The sequence below is a fragment of the Nyctibius grandis genome, chromosome 6 (assembly GCF_013368605.1).
Source record: "Nyctibius grandis isolate bNycGra1 chromosome 6, bNycGra1.pri, whole genome shotgun sequence".
NCBI lineage: Eukaryota > Metazoa > Chordata > Aves > Nyctibiiformes > Nyctibiidae > Nyctibius > Nyctibius grandis.
In genome coordinates, this window is record NC_090663.1 from 21,531,779 (window position 1) to 21,545,361 (window position 13,583).

Genomic DNA, 13,583 nt, shown 5'->3' on the forward strand with positions numbered 1-13,583 from the left:
GAATTTGCTTTATGTTCATTATATCTAGTAGACTACATTTACAAGAATGTTAATAAAAACTTCATGTATCCAGTTGACATCTGCACAGATTCTATTATGACGGTTTAGAAGCTGATCACATGAAGGCCAGATTGCAGTGTTGTTCTTTTACTGTAGTTTTCTGTGTATAATTCTCCAGTGTTTTACCAAAATAAATTAAACACACAACTATGACAATATGGTAATATCTTGACAATATCTATCTTCATCAGAGCTAGAAATTTAAGTACACAAGGTTGTCCTCTGCAACTTCAATAAATTTAGCAACTGGCAGTGGTGGTAGCATGTTATCTTCTCAAAGTAGTGAGTGTTGCAGATATTTGTAGACAGGAGCAGAACATGTTGCTGAAGAACTGTGGGCTCTGTTCGAAGGTCTGGGAGAGTAGAGCTCTACCAAGCTGACTTAAACTGATTTTTTTTTAAAGCATGGCATCTTCCAGAGAGTTAGCTTACTTTTGGCTGTTCTTTGGCTTAAGTTCTCATGTAAGTCTTATTTTTCTTAAAAATCTTAAATTTATTGGTTCAGTCCACTTGCCTTCTCTGCCAGCTTCTAATGCCATACCTCTGGACTCTGTTTCCTTGCTTCTTAGATCCTCACCTGCCTTGGCTTTACCCAGAGGTTCCTAATTTTGTCTTCCTTCTTGAGTCATTCAGCCATCCAATAATTTCTTTTTCCATGTACCTTTACCTTCTGCATTCCCCTTTTCTTCCTTGGTCCCTTGTGCCAGTGTATTTAGCCAAATGTGATCCCTGTACCAAGTACTTTTTTTGAACAGGACCTCTGCTTTTTTTGAACAGGACCTCTGTTTTCCTCTTCCTGCTTCTTATGTCACTAGAGGCAATGTTTGTTTTCTAATGTTGATCTTCCTCCTTTATTGTTTTCTAGGTCTTTTCTTTCTCTTTAACCAAATTAGGAAGTTTTCTTTACCTACTTCTTGTAACAAGCAAAGGGCTCACCTGAGAGCAGAACAGTGGGATCCCAGGTCTCACTTCAGGCACAGAGCTGTGGCAGCCCAGAAACACTGCTATGGGGAACATCCTACGTATTCCTATATAAATCTGGGGAATGAAGTTGCTGAAATCTAAATCTCTTCTGAACCTGTGTAGTGTAAATCCAAAAGGCTTGTAGGTCCTATTTTTGGCTAATTTTCCAAGAGATGTGCTTTGTGCTAAAAATACTCTCCTTCTAGATTACAGTTTCCTGCTGCACAGCAAGGAAACCATTGAAAGGAAAAGTAAAAAAATATTTTTTAGTTTAATGAAACAAATGATTTCTGTAATTGGAAAATACTGGATTTTATTTTCATGGGGTAGGAGGCAAGAGCTTCGCAGGGTAATTTTGAATTTAATTCAGTCAATTAATGCTACAGGAAAATATCTAAGTCCAGATTCCATTGAACCTGACAAAACCTCCCTGTGCTAAATTCTTCTATGTAGAGTGAACAAAATACACAGAGATCTAGAGGATCTTTGAATATTCTATAAATTTTCATATAAGTAATTACATTTTCTAGTTGAATTTTCTCATTTTAAAACTAAAATAATTACAGTTTTTAATTAGTTGTAATTATGCTTGAAAACACTTCTGTATTTCTAAATAAATTGTTAATTTTTAATAGTGGATTTTAAATTAATAGGTTCTATAGTTAAAATATGGTTGATTAATGTGGGGCTGGCCACTTGGGAGGAATGTAAGTCTGTTGTCAGAGGATGTAGGGAGGCGACTAGGAAAGCTAAGTCCTCCTTGGAATTAAACCTTGCAAGAGAGGTCAAGGACAACAGAAAGGGCTTCTTCAAATACATTGCAGGTAAAGCCAACACTAGAGGCAATGTAGGCCCACTGATGAATGAGGTGGGGGCCCTGGAGACAGAGGATAAAAAGAAGGCGGAGTTACTGAATGCCTTCTTTGCCTCTGTCTATACTGCTGGAGGCTGTCCTGAGGGGCCCGGACCCCTGAGGCCCCAGAAGAAGTCAGGATAGAGGAGGAATCTGTCTTGGTAGATGAGGGCTGGGTCAGGGACCAATTAAGCAACCTGGACGTCCATAAATCCATGGGCCCTGATGGGATGCACCCGCGGGTGCTGAGGGAGCTGGCAGAAGTCATTGCTAGGCCACTCTCCATCATCTTTGCTAAATCGTGGGCAACGGGAGAGGTGCCTGAGGACTGGAGGAAAGCGAATGTCACTCCAGTCTTCAAAAAGGGCAGGAAGGAGGACCCGGGTAACTATACACCGGTCAGCCTCACCTCCATCCCTGGAAAGGTGATGGAACAGCTTGTTCTTGGTGCTGTCTCTAGGCACATCAAGGATAGGGGGATCATTAGGGGCACTCAGCATGGCTTCACCAAGGGGAAGTCATGCTTAACCAACTTGATAGCCTTTTATGAGGACATAACCCAGTGGATAGATGATGGTAAAGCTGTGGATGTGGTCTATCTCGATTTCAGTAAAGCGTTTGACACGGTCTCCCACAGCATCCTCGCAGCTAAACTGAGGAAGTGTGGTCTGGATGATCGGGTAGTGAGGTGGATTGTGAACTGGCTGAAGGAAAGAAGCCAGAGAGTGGTGGTCAATGGGACAGAGTCCAGTTGGAGGTCTGTGTCTAGCGGAGTTCCGCAAGGGTCGGTACTGGGACCAGTACTATTCAATATATTCATTAATGACTTGGATGAGGGAATAGAGTGCACTGTCAGCAAGTTCGCTGATGACACCAAACTGGGAGGAGTGGCTGACACACCAGAAGGCTGCGCAGCCATTCAGAGGGACCTAGACAGGCTGGAGAGTTGGGCGGGGAGAAATTTAATGAAATATAACAAGGGCAAGTGTAGAGTCCTGCATCTGGGCAAGAACAACCCCATGTACCAGTACAAGTTGGGGACAGACCTGTTGGAGAGCAGCGTAGGGGAAAGGGACCTGGGGGTCCTAGTGGACAGCAGGATGACCATGAGCCAGCAATGTGCCCTTGTGGCCAAGAAGGCCAATGGCATCCTGGGGTGTATTAGAAGGGGTGTGGTTAGCAGGTCGAGAGAGGTTCTCCTCCCCCTCTACTCTGCCCTGGTGAGGCCGCATCTGGAATATTGTGTCCAGTTCTGGGCCCCTCAGTTCAAGAAGGACAGGGAACTGCTAGAGAGAGTCCAGCGCAGAGCCACGAAGATGATTAAGGGAGTGGAACATCTCCCTTATGAGAAGAGGCTGAGGGAGCTGAGTCTCTTTAGCTTAGAGAAGAGGAGACTGAGGGGTGACCTCATTAATGTTTATAAATATGTAAAGGGCAAGTGTCATGAGGATGGAGCCAGGCTCTTCTCAGTGACATCCCTTGACAGGACAAGGGGCAATGGGTGCAAGCTGGAACACAGGAGGTTCCACATAAATATGAGGAAAAAGTTCTTTACGGTGAGGGTGACCGAACACTGGAACAGGCTGCCCAGAGAGGTTGTGGAGTCTCCTTCTCTGGAGACATTCAAAACCCGCCTGGACGCGTTCCTGTGTGATATGGTCTAGGCAATCCTGCTCCGGCAGGGGGATTGGACTAGATGATCTTTCGAGGTCCCTTCCAATCCCTAACATTCTGTGATTCTGTGATTCTGTGATTAATATAACATACATTTTGCAGGCAAGAGAAAAAGTTACATGGTCAGTCTGTACTGTCAGTGATTGTGTTGACTTGGGTGGACTCTTCGATGGGTTAATGGGTGGACTCTTTGATGGGTTAAAAACTGGCTGGATGGCCGAGCCCAGAGAGTGGTGGTGAATGGAGCAAAGTCCAACTGGCAGCCGGTCACTAGCGGTGTTCCCCAGGGCTCAGTTCTGGGGCCGGTGCTGTTCAATATGTTTATAGATGATCTAGACGTAGGGATTGAGTGCACCCTCAGCAAATTTGCAGGTGACACCAAGCTGTGTGGGAGTGTCGATCTGCTGGAGGGTAGGACGGCCCTACAGAGGGATCTGGACAGGTTAGATAGATGGGCCGAGACCAACGGCATGAGGTTCAACAAGAACAAGTGCCGGGTCTTACACTTCGGCCACAACAACCCCATGCAGCACTACAGGCTGGGGGAAGAGTGGTTAGAAAGCGGCCCGGCAGAAAGAGACCTGGGGGTGCTGATCGACATCTGGCTAAACATGAGCCAGCAGTGTACCCAGGTGGCCAAGAAGGCCAGTGGCATCCTGGCCTCTAGTAGGAATAGTGTAGCCAGCCGGTCTAGGGAAGTGATCGTCCCTCTCTACTCGGCACTGGTGAGGCCGCACCTTGAATACTGTGTCCAGTTCTGGGCCCCGCACTTCAAGAAAGATGTTGAGGTGTTGGAGTGAGTCCAGAGGAGGGTGACCAAGGTGGTGAAGGGTCTGGAGGGTCTGACCTACGAGGAATGGCTGAGGGAGCTGGGGTTGTTTAGCCTGGAGAAGAGGAGGCTCCGAGGTGACCTTATTGCAGTCTACAAGTACCTGAAGGGAGGTTGTAGTGAAGTGGGAGTCGGCCTCTTCTCCCGGGCAACTAGCAATAGGACAAGAGAACACAGCCTCAAGCTTCGCCAGGGGAGGTTCAGGTTGGACATTAGGGAGAATTTCTTTACAGAAAGGGTCATTAGACATTGGAACGGGCTGCCCAGGGAGGTGGTGGAGTCATCATCTCTGGATGTGTTTAAGAGAAGACTGGACATGGCACTTAGTGCCATGGTCTAGTTGACATGGTGGTGTCAGGGCAATGATTGGACTTGATGATCCCAGAGGTCTCTTCCAACCTGATTGATTCTCTGACTTAATTGATCTTTTGTATCCAACAGATTACTTACGTATTTTTATTGTTATATCAAAACTATACCATCCATCTTCCTCTCTGTTGCAGGCTTAATGAAGCCTTGAATATTTTTTAATCTCTTCTATGTCTTTTTAAATGCCTTTCCTGTTCCTAGGTCGGTTTGCCACAGCATGGCAGTCTTATCATCCCCTCGTAGAACTTCACTGTCTTCAAGGTCTGCAGCAAACACCTTTAGAGCTCTTAAGACACACCCAAATAAAATCTCTGTGGGATAGCATTGCTGAAATCTTCCTCCTCTTTTTTGTTCTTTGTCATCCTCCCTTATTGGTGCTGCATTTTAGTTTTATCTCTACACTGTACCTGTCCTATTGCATTGCTTGCTTGTTTTAGATAATGTCAAATGGTCAATAACGTAATTAGTTATGATTTTTATAACTGTAACTTAGAATCTACCTTTTAAATTTAAATCTTTACACCTTTTAACAGTTTAATCACATTGTGGTTTGATGATTCACAGGAAAACTCGGAATGGAAGAATATGCTGTTTTCTATCCTCCAAATGGTAAGAATGATACTATTGCCTCCTCTAGTGGTAGATTGGAAAGATACAGGATTTTCTGTCTCAAATACATGGTAACTTCTTTTTCTGTTACAAGTTATGTTTAACTGTTATTCTGCAAAATTCATTAATTTAAAGGAGTAAGCTAGACTGATGCTACTCCAAAACCACATTCAGCCTGGTGTTAGTAGTCACATATGGAGTTTGTCTGCATGTGTGGGAAGGAGAAGGAAAACAACTTCTGGTGTGGCAGCTTGTATTCCAGCCTTGTATCACCACTTAGAGGATCTGAATGATACATGCTGAAACTGTCTGACCCCCAGCTTTTCAGTACTCAACAAACCATACCTTAAAGTCTTTTCCTTTCAAAATTCCTGTTCATTTTAAAAATTCAGACATAACTAATCTATATAATTTTAAGTTAATATCATTGCTGCTGTTGTTACTTCCGTTATTAAAATTCTTTTTTTCAGCTCTTATTTTTACCATTTCAATCCCTGCCTATTGAATCATTTCCCTGTTTTTGCACTGCATTTGTATTTTAAGTTCAAGCTCTTTGCTCTTGCTTTCAAGGCCTTACGTCACCAATCTTAAATCTGTGTCTCTGACCTTGTCTTTTATGTCTTCTGTGTTCCTGTGGCGTCAGTTGTAGCACATACTTTTGTTCTCCCTTCTTCCATTTTTGCCTTTGGTCCTCCATGAAAATTAATGAATGGGAGCTTAGATCAGCTGGAAAGGAGGAGAGAACTGTCATGATACAACTGTGAGGTCCTCTAAATGTTTTATCTAAGTACTCCGTGAATTACTAGACGTTTTGGCCTCCTTTTTTCCTGCTCTCTCCTTGTCAATGCATGACAGTTATAGGTTGCCATTTATCTGAAATTACGTTCTGATTTCAGAAAAGCTTATACGTAATAACTTCATGGAAACCGAGCTTTACTTGGCTTTCTAGGAACTATAGCGTGCATTTAAGCATGTAGTTGGTTGTACTGAAGTAAGTGATACAATTCCTGTACTTAAATTTTTACGAGATTGAGATCTAAGACTGCAGGTGCCACAACAAGGAAATATTTTGTTCCTGTGGTAGGCAGAATACAATTTAGAAACTTGAGGAGAAAATACATTTTTTATATGGATAAAAAGAAATATAAAAGAACAAAAAAAAGAAATATTTTTGTTTTGTAGGTGTAATTCCTTTTCACGGCTTTTCTATGTATGGTAAGTGTGACTCATAAACTCTTAAAACCTCAGGATTGGTTTTTGTCATATTGCGGTTTAAAGTTGTATGTACTTTTCTGCAACTTTTCAACATGTGTGTATTCTATTTCTTTGTCTATTAAGACTGTTGTATATAATTTTTAACATTCCAGGCTGTTTCTGTTTACTTATATTACAGCTTGCTACCCTGTGGGAGTTCCTTGTTTGAGAGCTAATAGCTGAGTTATACATCTTAATGTATACAAATAAAGTTTGTTGACAGAGTGCTCTTTTCTTGTGTTTCAGTTCTGGGTAGACGAAGTTACCCATGAAAAGAGTTCTTGAAAGCATCAGTTATGTGAAAGGCCTGTTGCTGTATCCATTTGCGTAGAACAGGTGTTAAAGGAGCATTAAATAATAGAATGGTTGCTACTTTATTGCACAGAGGAAAGCTCAAATATCAACAAGGTTTCTAGGAAAAGAGCAGAAAAATCTCCTCAGTTCTCAAAAATCTCCTCAGACATAACAAGGCAGCTAGTGCAGAGATACTCCAACAATGTGAGACTGTTTGTTACAGCTTTCCAGTTTTTTCCTTTGATTTATAAAAGGTGTTTGTGGCTTCACAGGGCAAGCAGATTTTAAGATTATACTTAAAATGCTACGTTTTGCTAATAATAAAGTTTAATGGTCACATGATCATTAAAATCAGGCAATTTAAATATGAAATGCAAATTTGAACCTATATAGGGAACATAAGTCTTTGAAGTAATGAACAGCTTAGTTACAAACTCTTCCTTAGGTACTCACTAGGAGGCTTTCACTTTTTCTGTGTGAAACCACTTTTCAAAATGTTTGGATTTGACTTTGCCCTTGAGAACAGCATCTCTCAGACTGGGTGTGAGCTTCTTCCCTCCCTCCTCTCCTCTCTTTTTGCAAGGGCTCAGAATGTGCTGGTTGTGAGAAGGAGGGAGGCTGAAAAGCAAGGCAGCAGAAACACAGTAGTGTAACTCCAGGCTGTGGGTACAGTAGCTGGGACCAAGCAGAGCATTCTGTCTGTGTATTCCGTGCTGTGCTGCTCTCAGAGGAAGTATCTGGGGCCTTATGTAAATCCTATATATACACTTTTGCATGTTTGCATGCATACACTCGTAGGGTGCCAACTGTCAGGCACTGTTCTGTTATCCTCCTGGCCTCTATGTACATATGCACGTTGCCAAGTCTTCCACGTCCATCTTCAATCATTAAAAATATACACACTAGTAACACCCTCTGCTTTTCTTGCCCCTACGTAAATACACATTTCTGTGAACATCTCACCCTACCTTAGCGCCCCACCTCTCGTACACATCCACCACTGTTTTCTATTAAGCCACCTTCTCTGATATATACGTATGAAAATAAATTCACATATGCATACACCTATATATATGAATAAATGTACATATATCTATGTCCATATGTATACATATATATGCAGATAAACGTATCCATATCCCTGTCTTTCTGTAAATAAAACTGGAAGGGAAGGTGAATGTGGAGATAGAGACTATGAGTGTTTTAAAATGTAAGCTGTCATCCATAACAAATGCACCTGTAAAATGAAGCAGTAGATGTGGTGAGTGGACAGATTAAAAGGCTGTTTACAGAAATGTATATAGAACAACTGTCTGTGAAACATGCGTTGCATGAATGGAGTAGAAATTTGGGGGAACTGATTATTTTTGTGCAGCATATACACATCTATATAGATATGTATATAGATATATATATCTATATGCTAGACTTTGACAAAAAGAAAAAAGTTTGAGAACTGCTGCTTTACAAATGTAGCCAACTCTTGTTTTGAATCAGGTATGTTAAAAGACTTCTAAAGAGTAAACTACCAAACGTTTTCAGATCTTATAAGAAATAAACAGGTCTGTATGGATCAGTCATGTGATGTTATTGTGGCAACCAAAAGCTGTTTCTTTAATATTTTTGTTTTCACAACACCCATCTTCAAGAAGTAAACTTATTCCAGTTTTACAAATGAGGAACCAATTCAGAGATGGTCACTAGCCCAAGAGCACATTGGAAGTTATAGATTGTTGAATCAAAAGCTTGCACTGTTCAACATATTGTTGCCCTGCACCCTAGAGAAGCTATCCTTAAAGTGTATTTCTTCTGCTTAGGAAGCCAGCGCTGTAGTAAACAGGTTCTAGTTAGTTTAGAATCTTGAAATATATAGAACTACTACCTAGAATGTATTGTACTCCCTTTTTATGTCAAATTATAGACTGTATTATATTTCTTTCTAAATAATTGTTTTTGTAAATTGTACTACTATAAATTACTTGTTTTTTCCCCATACTTCATGCACTTAATCATTGAACTCTTAGCAGTTTACAGTGTTGAGTCAATTATAATTCTTTTATCCTTTCAGTTGCTCCACTTTGTTTTCTGTACCATGAACCTTCCAAATTGTATCAGATGTTCCGTGAGATGTATGTGCGTTTTTTCTTCAGACTCCATTCCATCTCTTCTCATCCCTCTGTAAGTTCACTAGGAATTAAAACACACTCACTTGATATTCTGTTTGCTATGGAACAATAATATACAGTGGCATGATTTTCTATGCGGTTGAAATTATATATATACTTCAGGCAAGCTTGGAAAGAATATTAGGTAACTCCAGTTTGGATATTTTTGTTTTCTATGTCAGTGTTAGTCTTTGCTATAGAATATCATGTACTTCAAAAGAGTACAGTTGTCATTTTATGAGGAGGTTTTTTTTGAGAGTCAAGTCTTTTATGTAATAGTTTTCTTGGTTCAAGAAGTCACATAAATGCATACTTGCTTTCATTTTAATCAATGACACGTAAGTGCACACACTTTAGTGTTTTCTGGGGTAGAGGAACTAAAATATAGTCTTATGTTTAGAGATATTGCTTCAGTGATATCAGGTTAATATCTGTTTCTTCAACTTGAGTAACTTTGTGTGACAACACATGCTTTTTAATACTACTAGGTGAATTTAAATTACTTGGTTACGTTTATGATGAGGACTAGATGTCTTGAATGTAAGACAATTGTAGGAATTTGCTTATCTTCTATTTCTGAAGAATAAAATATAGTAATTTTTTTTTCTCCTTCACAAAGTGCTGAATGGTTATATTATTTTTTGAAAACATTTCCTGGTCAAAAGAAAATGCTTTCCTTCATATACCATTTCAAGGCTGCGCATTGTGCTTTCAGTCATTAATAGCAGGGAAACCGGTCAGACAGGAATCTATTCATTTTCATGATAATGTTTAAAAGAAATTTTAAAATGCATTTACATTTAACTTTTTGTAATTATCCCCATTGCTGTTTGTTTCTAGATATCAGAGATATATTATTTCTCACATCCTCTGGTTTTTAGTATATATATAGTCTAACTGAGTTCTATTTCATCAAAGTGGAAATACTTCATGTAGGTCATATTATAATAACCCACTAAGTACTTAGAACCTGACATACAAATGCCATAAGTAACTTACAGCTGAAAGAGGCTATCAAAACATATTATGTTGCTAATACATACATAGAATCGTAGGAGCAAGGCTTTAGTGACTGAAGGCATTAGAGCTGCTTGTGTCCTGCTTACATGAGCTATATATTATATCATTAATAGTGTTTTATTGCCTGAGTTAAAAATTCATGCATACTTACATGCTGATACTATTTTCTCAGATTTGACAGGATGAATATTAGTATTCAGGATATGATCTTGTTTCATTAGGGCATTGTGTCATTGTGTTTGCTGTTCGAGACTCTTCTACAAACGCATCTGCCCCAGCTTTTTTATCACCTTCGAGAAATTGGGGCTCAGCCGTAAGTACTTTTTTCTGACTTGCTACAGATGTTGCAGATTCATTGTTCTGAAAATGCTGTTCTGTGGTATTTTAATTTAAAAGCTATGGGAAATTATTCAAAAGTGCAAACATAATGTGCCATTTTTCTGTGAAAGTCAGCTGGAGTCCTTTGTCTAACCTGCATCTGTGTGCTTTGTGCATTTCTTCTATAAGTTCTACGAAAAAGAGAGGAGAGTTGCTTTATGAGAAATGCTGCATTATTCAGCTAAGTTTGAGTTATTCGTGTCAGATCTGATGCAACTAAGTGATTTATTTCCCAGGGGACAGAAGACACAGAGATATGTTAGTTACAGCAGAATCTGTGAGAGACTGTCATTCTATAGTGTACTCATGGCACCAAGTGCAATAGAACCTGAAAATCTTACTGTTATAATTGGTATCCATCATAACAGCATAATAGCAGAAAGGATGAAGCATTGGGAGTGATAATAGCTGAGGATCCCTCTAATGTGGTTGTTTGGTGAGAATATTTTAATTGTGTTAGTACTTTGTCAAATGTGATGCTAAATTGTTTTCTGACGGCTATTGCAAAGGAAAATATTATTAGTGCAGCAAGAGAAAATGGCTGTTCTTCCTGGAAGAGAAATGCAGAAGAATAATGAAATACTTTCTGTTTATAGAGGATCTGTCTTATGGGAGACAGAAATATAACTATTGTTTATCACTTGTTTGCAGGCTACGAATTTCATTTAAATGGATGGTACGAGCATTTTCTGGTTATTTAGCTACAGATCAGCTCTTGCTTCTGTGGGACAGAATCCTGGGATACAACTCTCTAGAAATTCTTGCTGGTAAGAGAATTGTTTTTACAAAACATGTTAAGTCCAGGTGGATGTAAGGCAAATACATGTTAGCTTCAATGTATTTTGTGACAAGAAGGAAATAGTTACTCTTTGAATGCTGAAAGCAGATTACATATATGTTAAAGAGTATAACTTTTAGCATAGATACTGCATCTCTAACAAAAATATGAAGAGTAATTTTTTTTTTTAATAATAGCACTTCAAAAATGCTAAGCCATCTCTGAACAGAACATAGGATATTCTCCCAGCTTCAGTGGTAACAATAAATGAGTTCATCACCTTTTGCAAAATACAAGATTCATGTTACTCATTTATGGCCAGTACTTCTTCAGTACTTACAGCAACTGAGAGTTCCCCTGATTTTGCTGGATTTCTTCTTTCGAAGTCACATCTTTTAAGAGACTTTGAAAGTTTTGTACTTATTTTTTATAAAGAAAATTCTGTGCTAAGATTTATGCAAGGTTTAAGATGGGGGTTCTGAAGAAGACATGTAACTTCGGTTGGGTCAGATTAAATACAAAGGTGAATAGAAGAGAAAAGGTTTTGGTTCCATTTGTATGTATAGAAGACAGCTATGTAGAAAGATATAATGATAAGATAGTACAAAATAAATGAGCTTTTTTAAAAATGTTATATAATATTCACAACTGAAATATTGCTATTTAAATAATTTAAAGTTATTCACTCAGAAATGAACTAATTGTAAATCACCTTTTCCCTTTTAATTAGAAGCTAGTCACCTTAAACTCAAGCACGTTCACTCAGACTTTTCTGGAAGAATGTTGTGTTTTTCCTAGCCGTTTTAAAGAATAGCTAAAGAAACTCAAACACAGCCATCCATTGTATATTATTCTTCAGAATCAAAATAATTACTCTAAGGGAGTGAGAATTGGTATTTTACATCAAGGTTAATTCTAACCACTAATTAACAGGTCAGCAACTTAAATACCGGGCATTTTCTTTCAGTCCTGGCAGCTGCTGTGTTTGCTTTCCGAGCAGTCAACCTGATGGAGGTGACATCACTGGCTGCAGCCGAAGTAAGGATAAGTTTCAGTTGGAGGAGACTGAAATAGTTTCTGATGCTTTGCCAACAAGAGTAACTTAAGCTTCACATGGCACGTGGTACATAGTGCAAATCTTTCTGCTTAAATTCTTACCTTAGATAAAAAACTAAGGAAATTGTGAACATACAGTATATAATACTGCTTTCTCTGGAGTAAAAAGAAATAAAAGAGTATATTTACTAAAAAAATGCAATGTTATCAAATTATTTTGTACAATTATTTTAATATATAATCTATGGTTTTAGTATGCATTATTTTCAAAATATGGTGGAGGTTTGTACCTTACAAAAATTTTACAAGATTTTTTTTTTCAATATTGAATCTGAAATTTCACTGTGAGTACTGTAATTTCACAGATGGGAAATGAAGAAAATTTAAGTCATTGAGATGAAGGTTATAGTTTATCTCTAGTACCTTGTTAAAATATATTTTTTCCCATCAGTTTGCGATGACTCTTTTTCTAACATACTTTCATGAGAAGACATTGACTATATGAGTCATTACATTGGACTTACTTCACAAGTACTAGCCAAGCCACAGGATAAGGATTCTTAATTCCCAATTATTTTTAGAAGCAAGGTGAAATGTTAGACCCCTTATTCACCCATCATGCCATGTATATTTGAAGTAAGGCTAAAGGCTAAAATAAAGTTACTCGGTTTATATATGTAAACATATGCTTTTTCTTTGTAATGTTAGAATGAAAAATAATACAATAAGGCACTAACATAAACCAGCATAATTTGTTTTCTAGCCAGGTCTGAATCTAATTATTGTTAGTATTTTAGTCAGTATTTGAATCTTTTTCTGACTTCTCGACTTGCTTTAAAGAAATTTGATTCAAATGTCAAGTTTAACAAGTCTTTTGTTTTTTTATCCTAGGCTGTACTTGCTGACCTTTCAACCCTGAAAGTTATGCCTCTTCTTCAAATCTTCTTGTTTGCAACTGTCACTTGATCTGCTTCAACAGTACTTGTAGCATGATTCCAGTCTTTCTTGAGAAGCTAATCATCAACTATGCAATGTCTGCATAAAACCAAAATTAAACTGTACGTTTAATTAATTTAGAAATCATGACCTTAAAATTTTCTAATTTAAAACAGTAACTTTGCACACGAGTGTGTGCAGTGCATGCTACTGAATTTCACCATAACAGCAATCGTTATTACTTGTACATTGAGAATGACTAGTTGTGCAAATAAACAATGTGAATCAGCATCTAAAATGCATGTAATATTAAATTAAATAAAGTAAATGAAATTCGTGATCTGA

General features: G+C 38.5%; 1 protein-coding gene across 5 annotated transcripts in view; it reads left to right on the forward strand.

The window, feature by feature from the left end:
* The window catches only part of TBC1D19 (TBC1 domain family member 19), a 67,969-nt gene extending 54,386 nt beyond the window's left edge, over positions 1-13,583 (forward strand). For 2 of the 5 annotated variants that reach the window (XM_068403313.1, XM_068403318.1), the window contains 7 exons: positions 5,313-5,357; positions 6,540-6,572; positions 8,974-9,083; positions 10,312-10,403; positions 11,120-11,235; positions 12,214-12,284; positions 13,194-13,583. In XM_068403313.1, coding sequence (XP_068259414.1) covers positions 5,313-5,357; positions 6,540-6,572; positions 8,974-9,083; positions 10,312-10,403; positions 11,120-11,235; positions 12,214-12,284; positions 13,194-13,268 — 542 coding nt within the window. In that variant the 3' untranslated portion in view covers positions 13,269-13,583. Of the gene's footprint in view, positions 1-5,312; positions 5,358-6,539; positions 6,573-8,973; positions 9,084-10,311; positions 10,404-11,119; positions 11,236-12,179; positions 12,285-13,193 lie in introns of all 5 variants that reach the window. The other 3 variants (XM_068403315.1, XM_068403317.1, XM_068403316.1) reach the window with 3 other exon arrangements.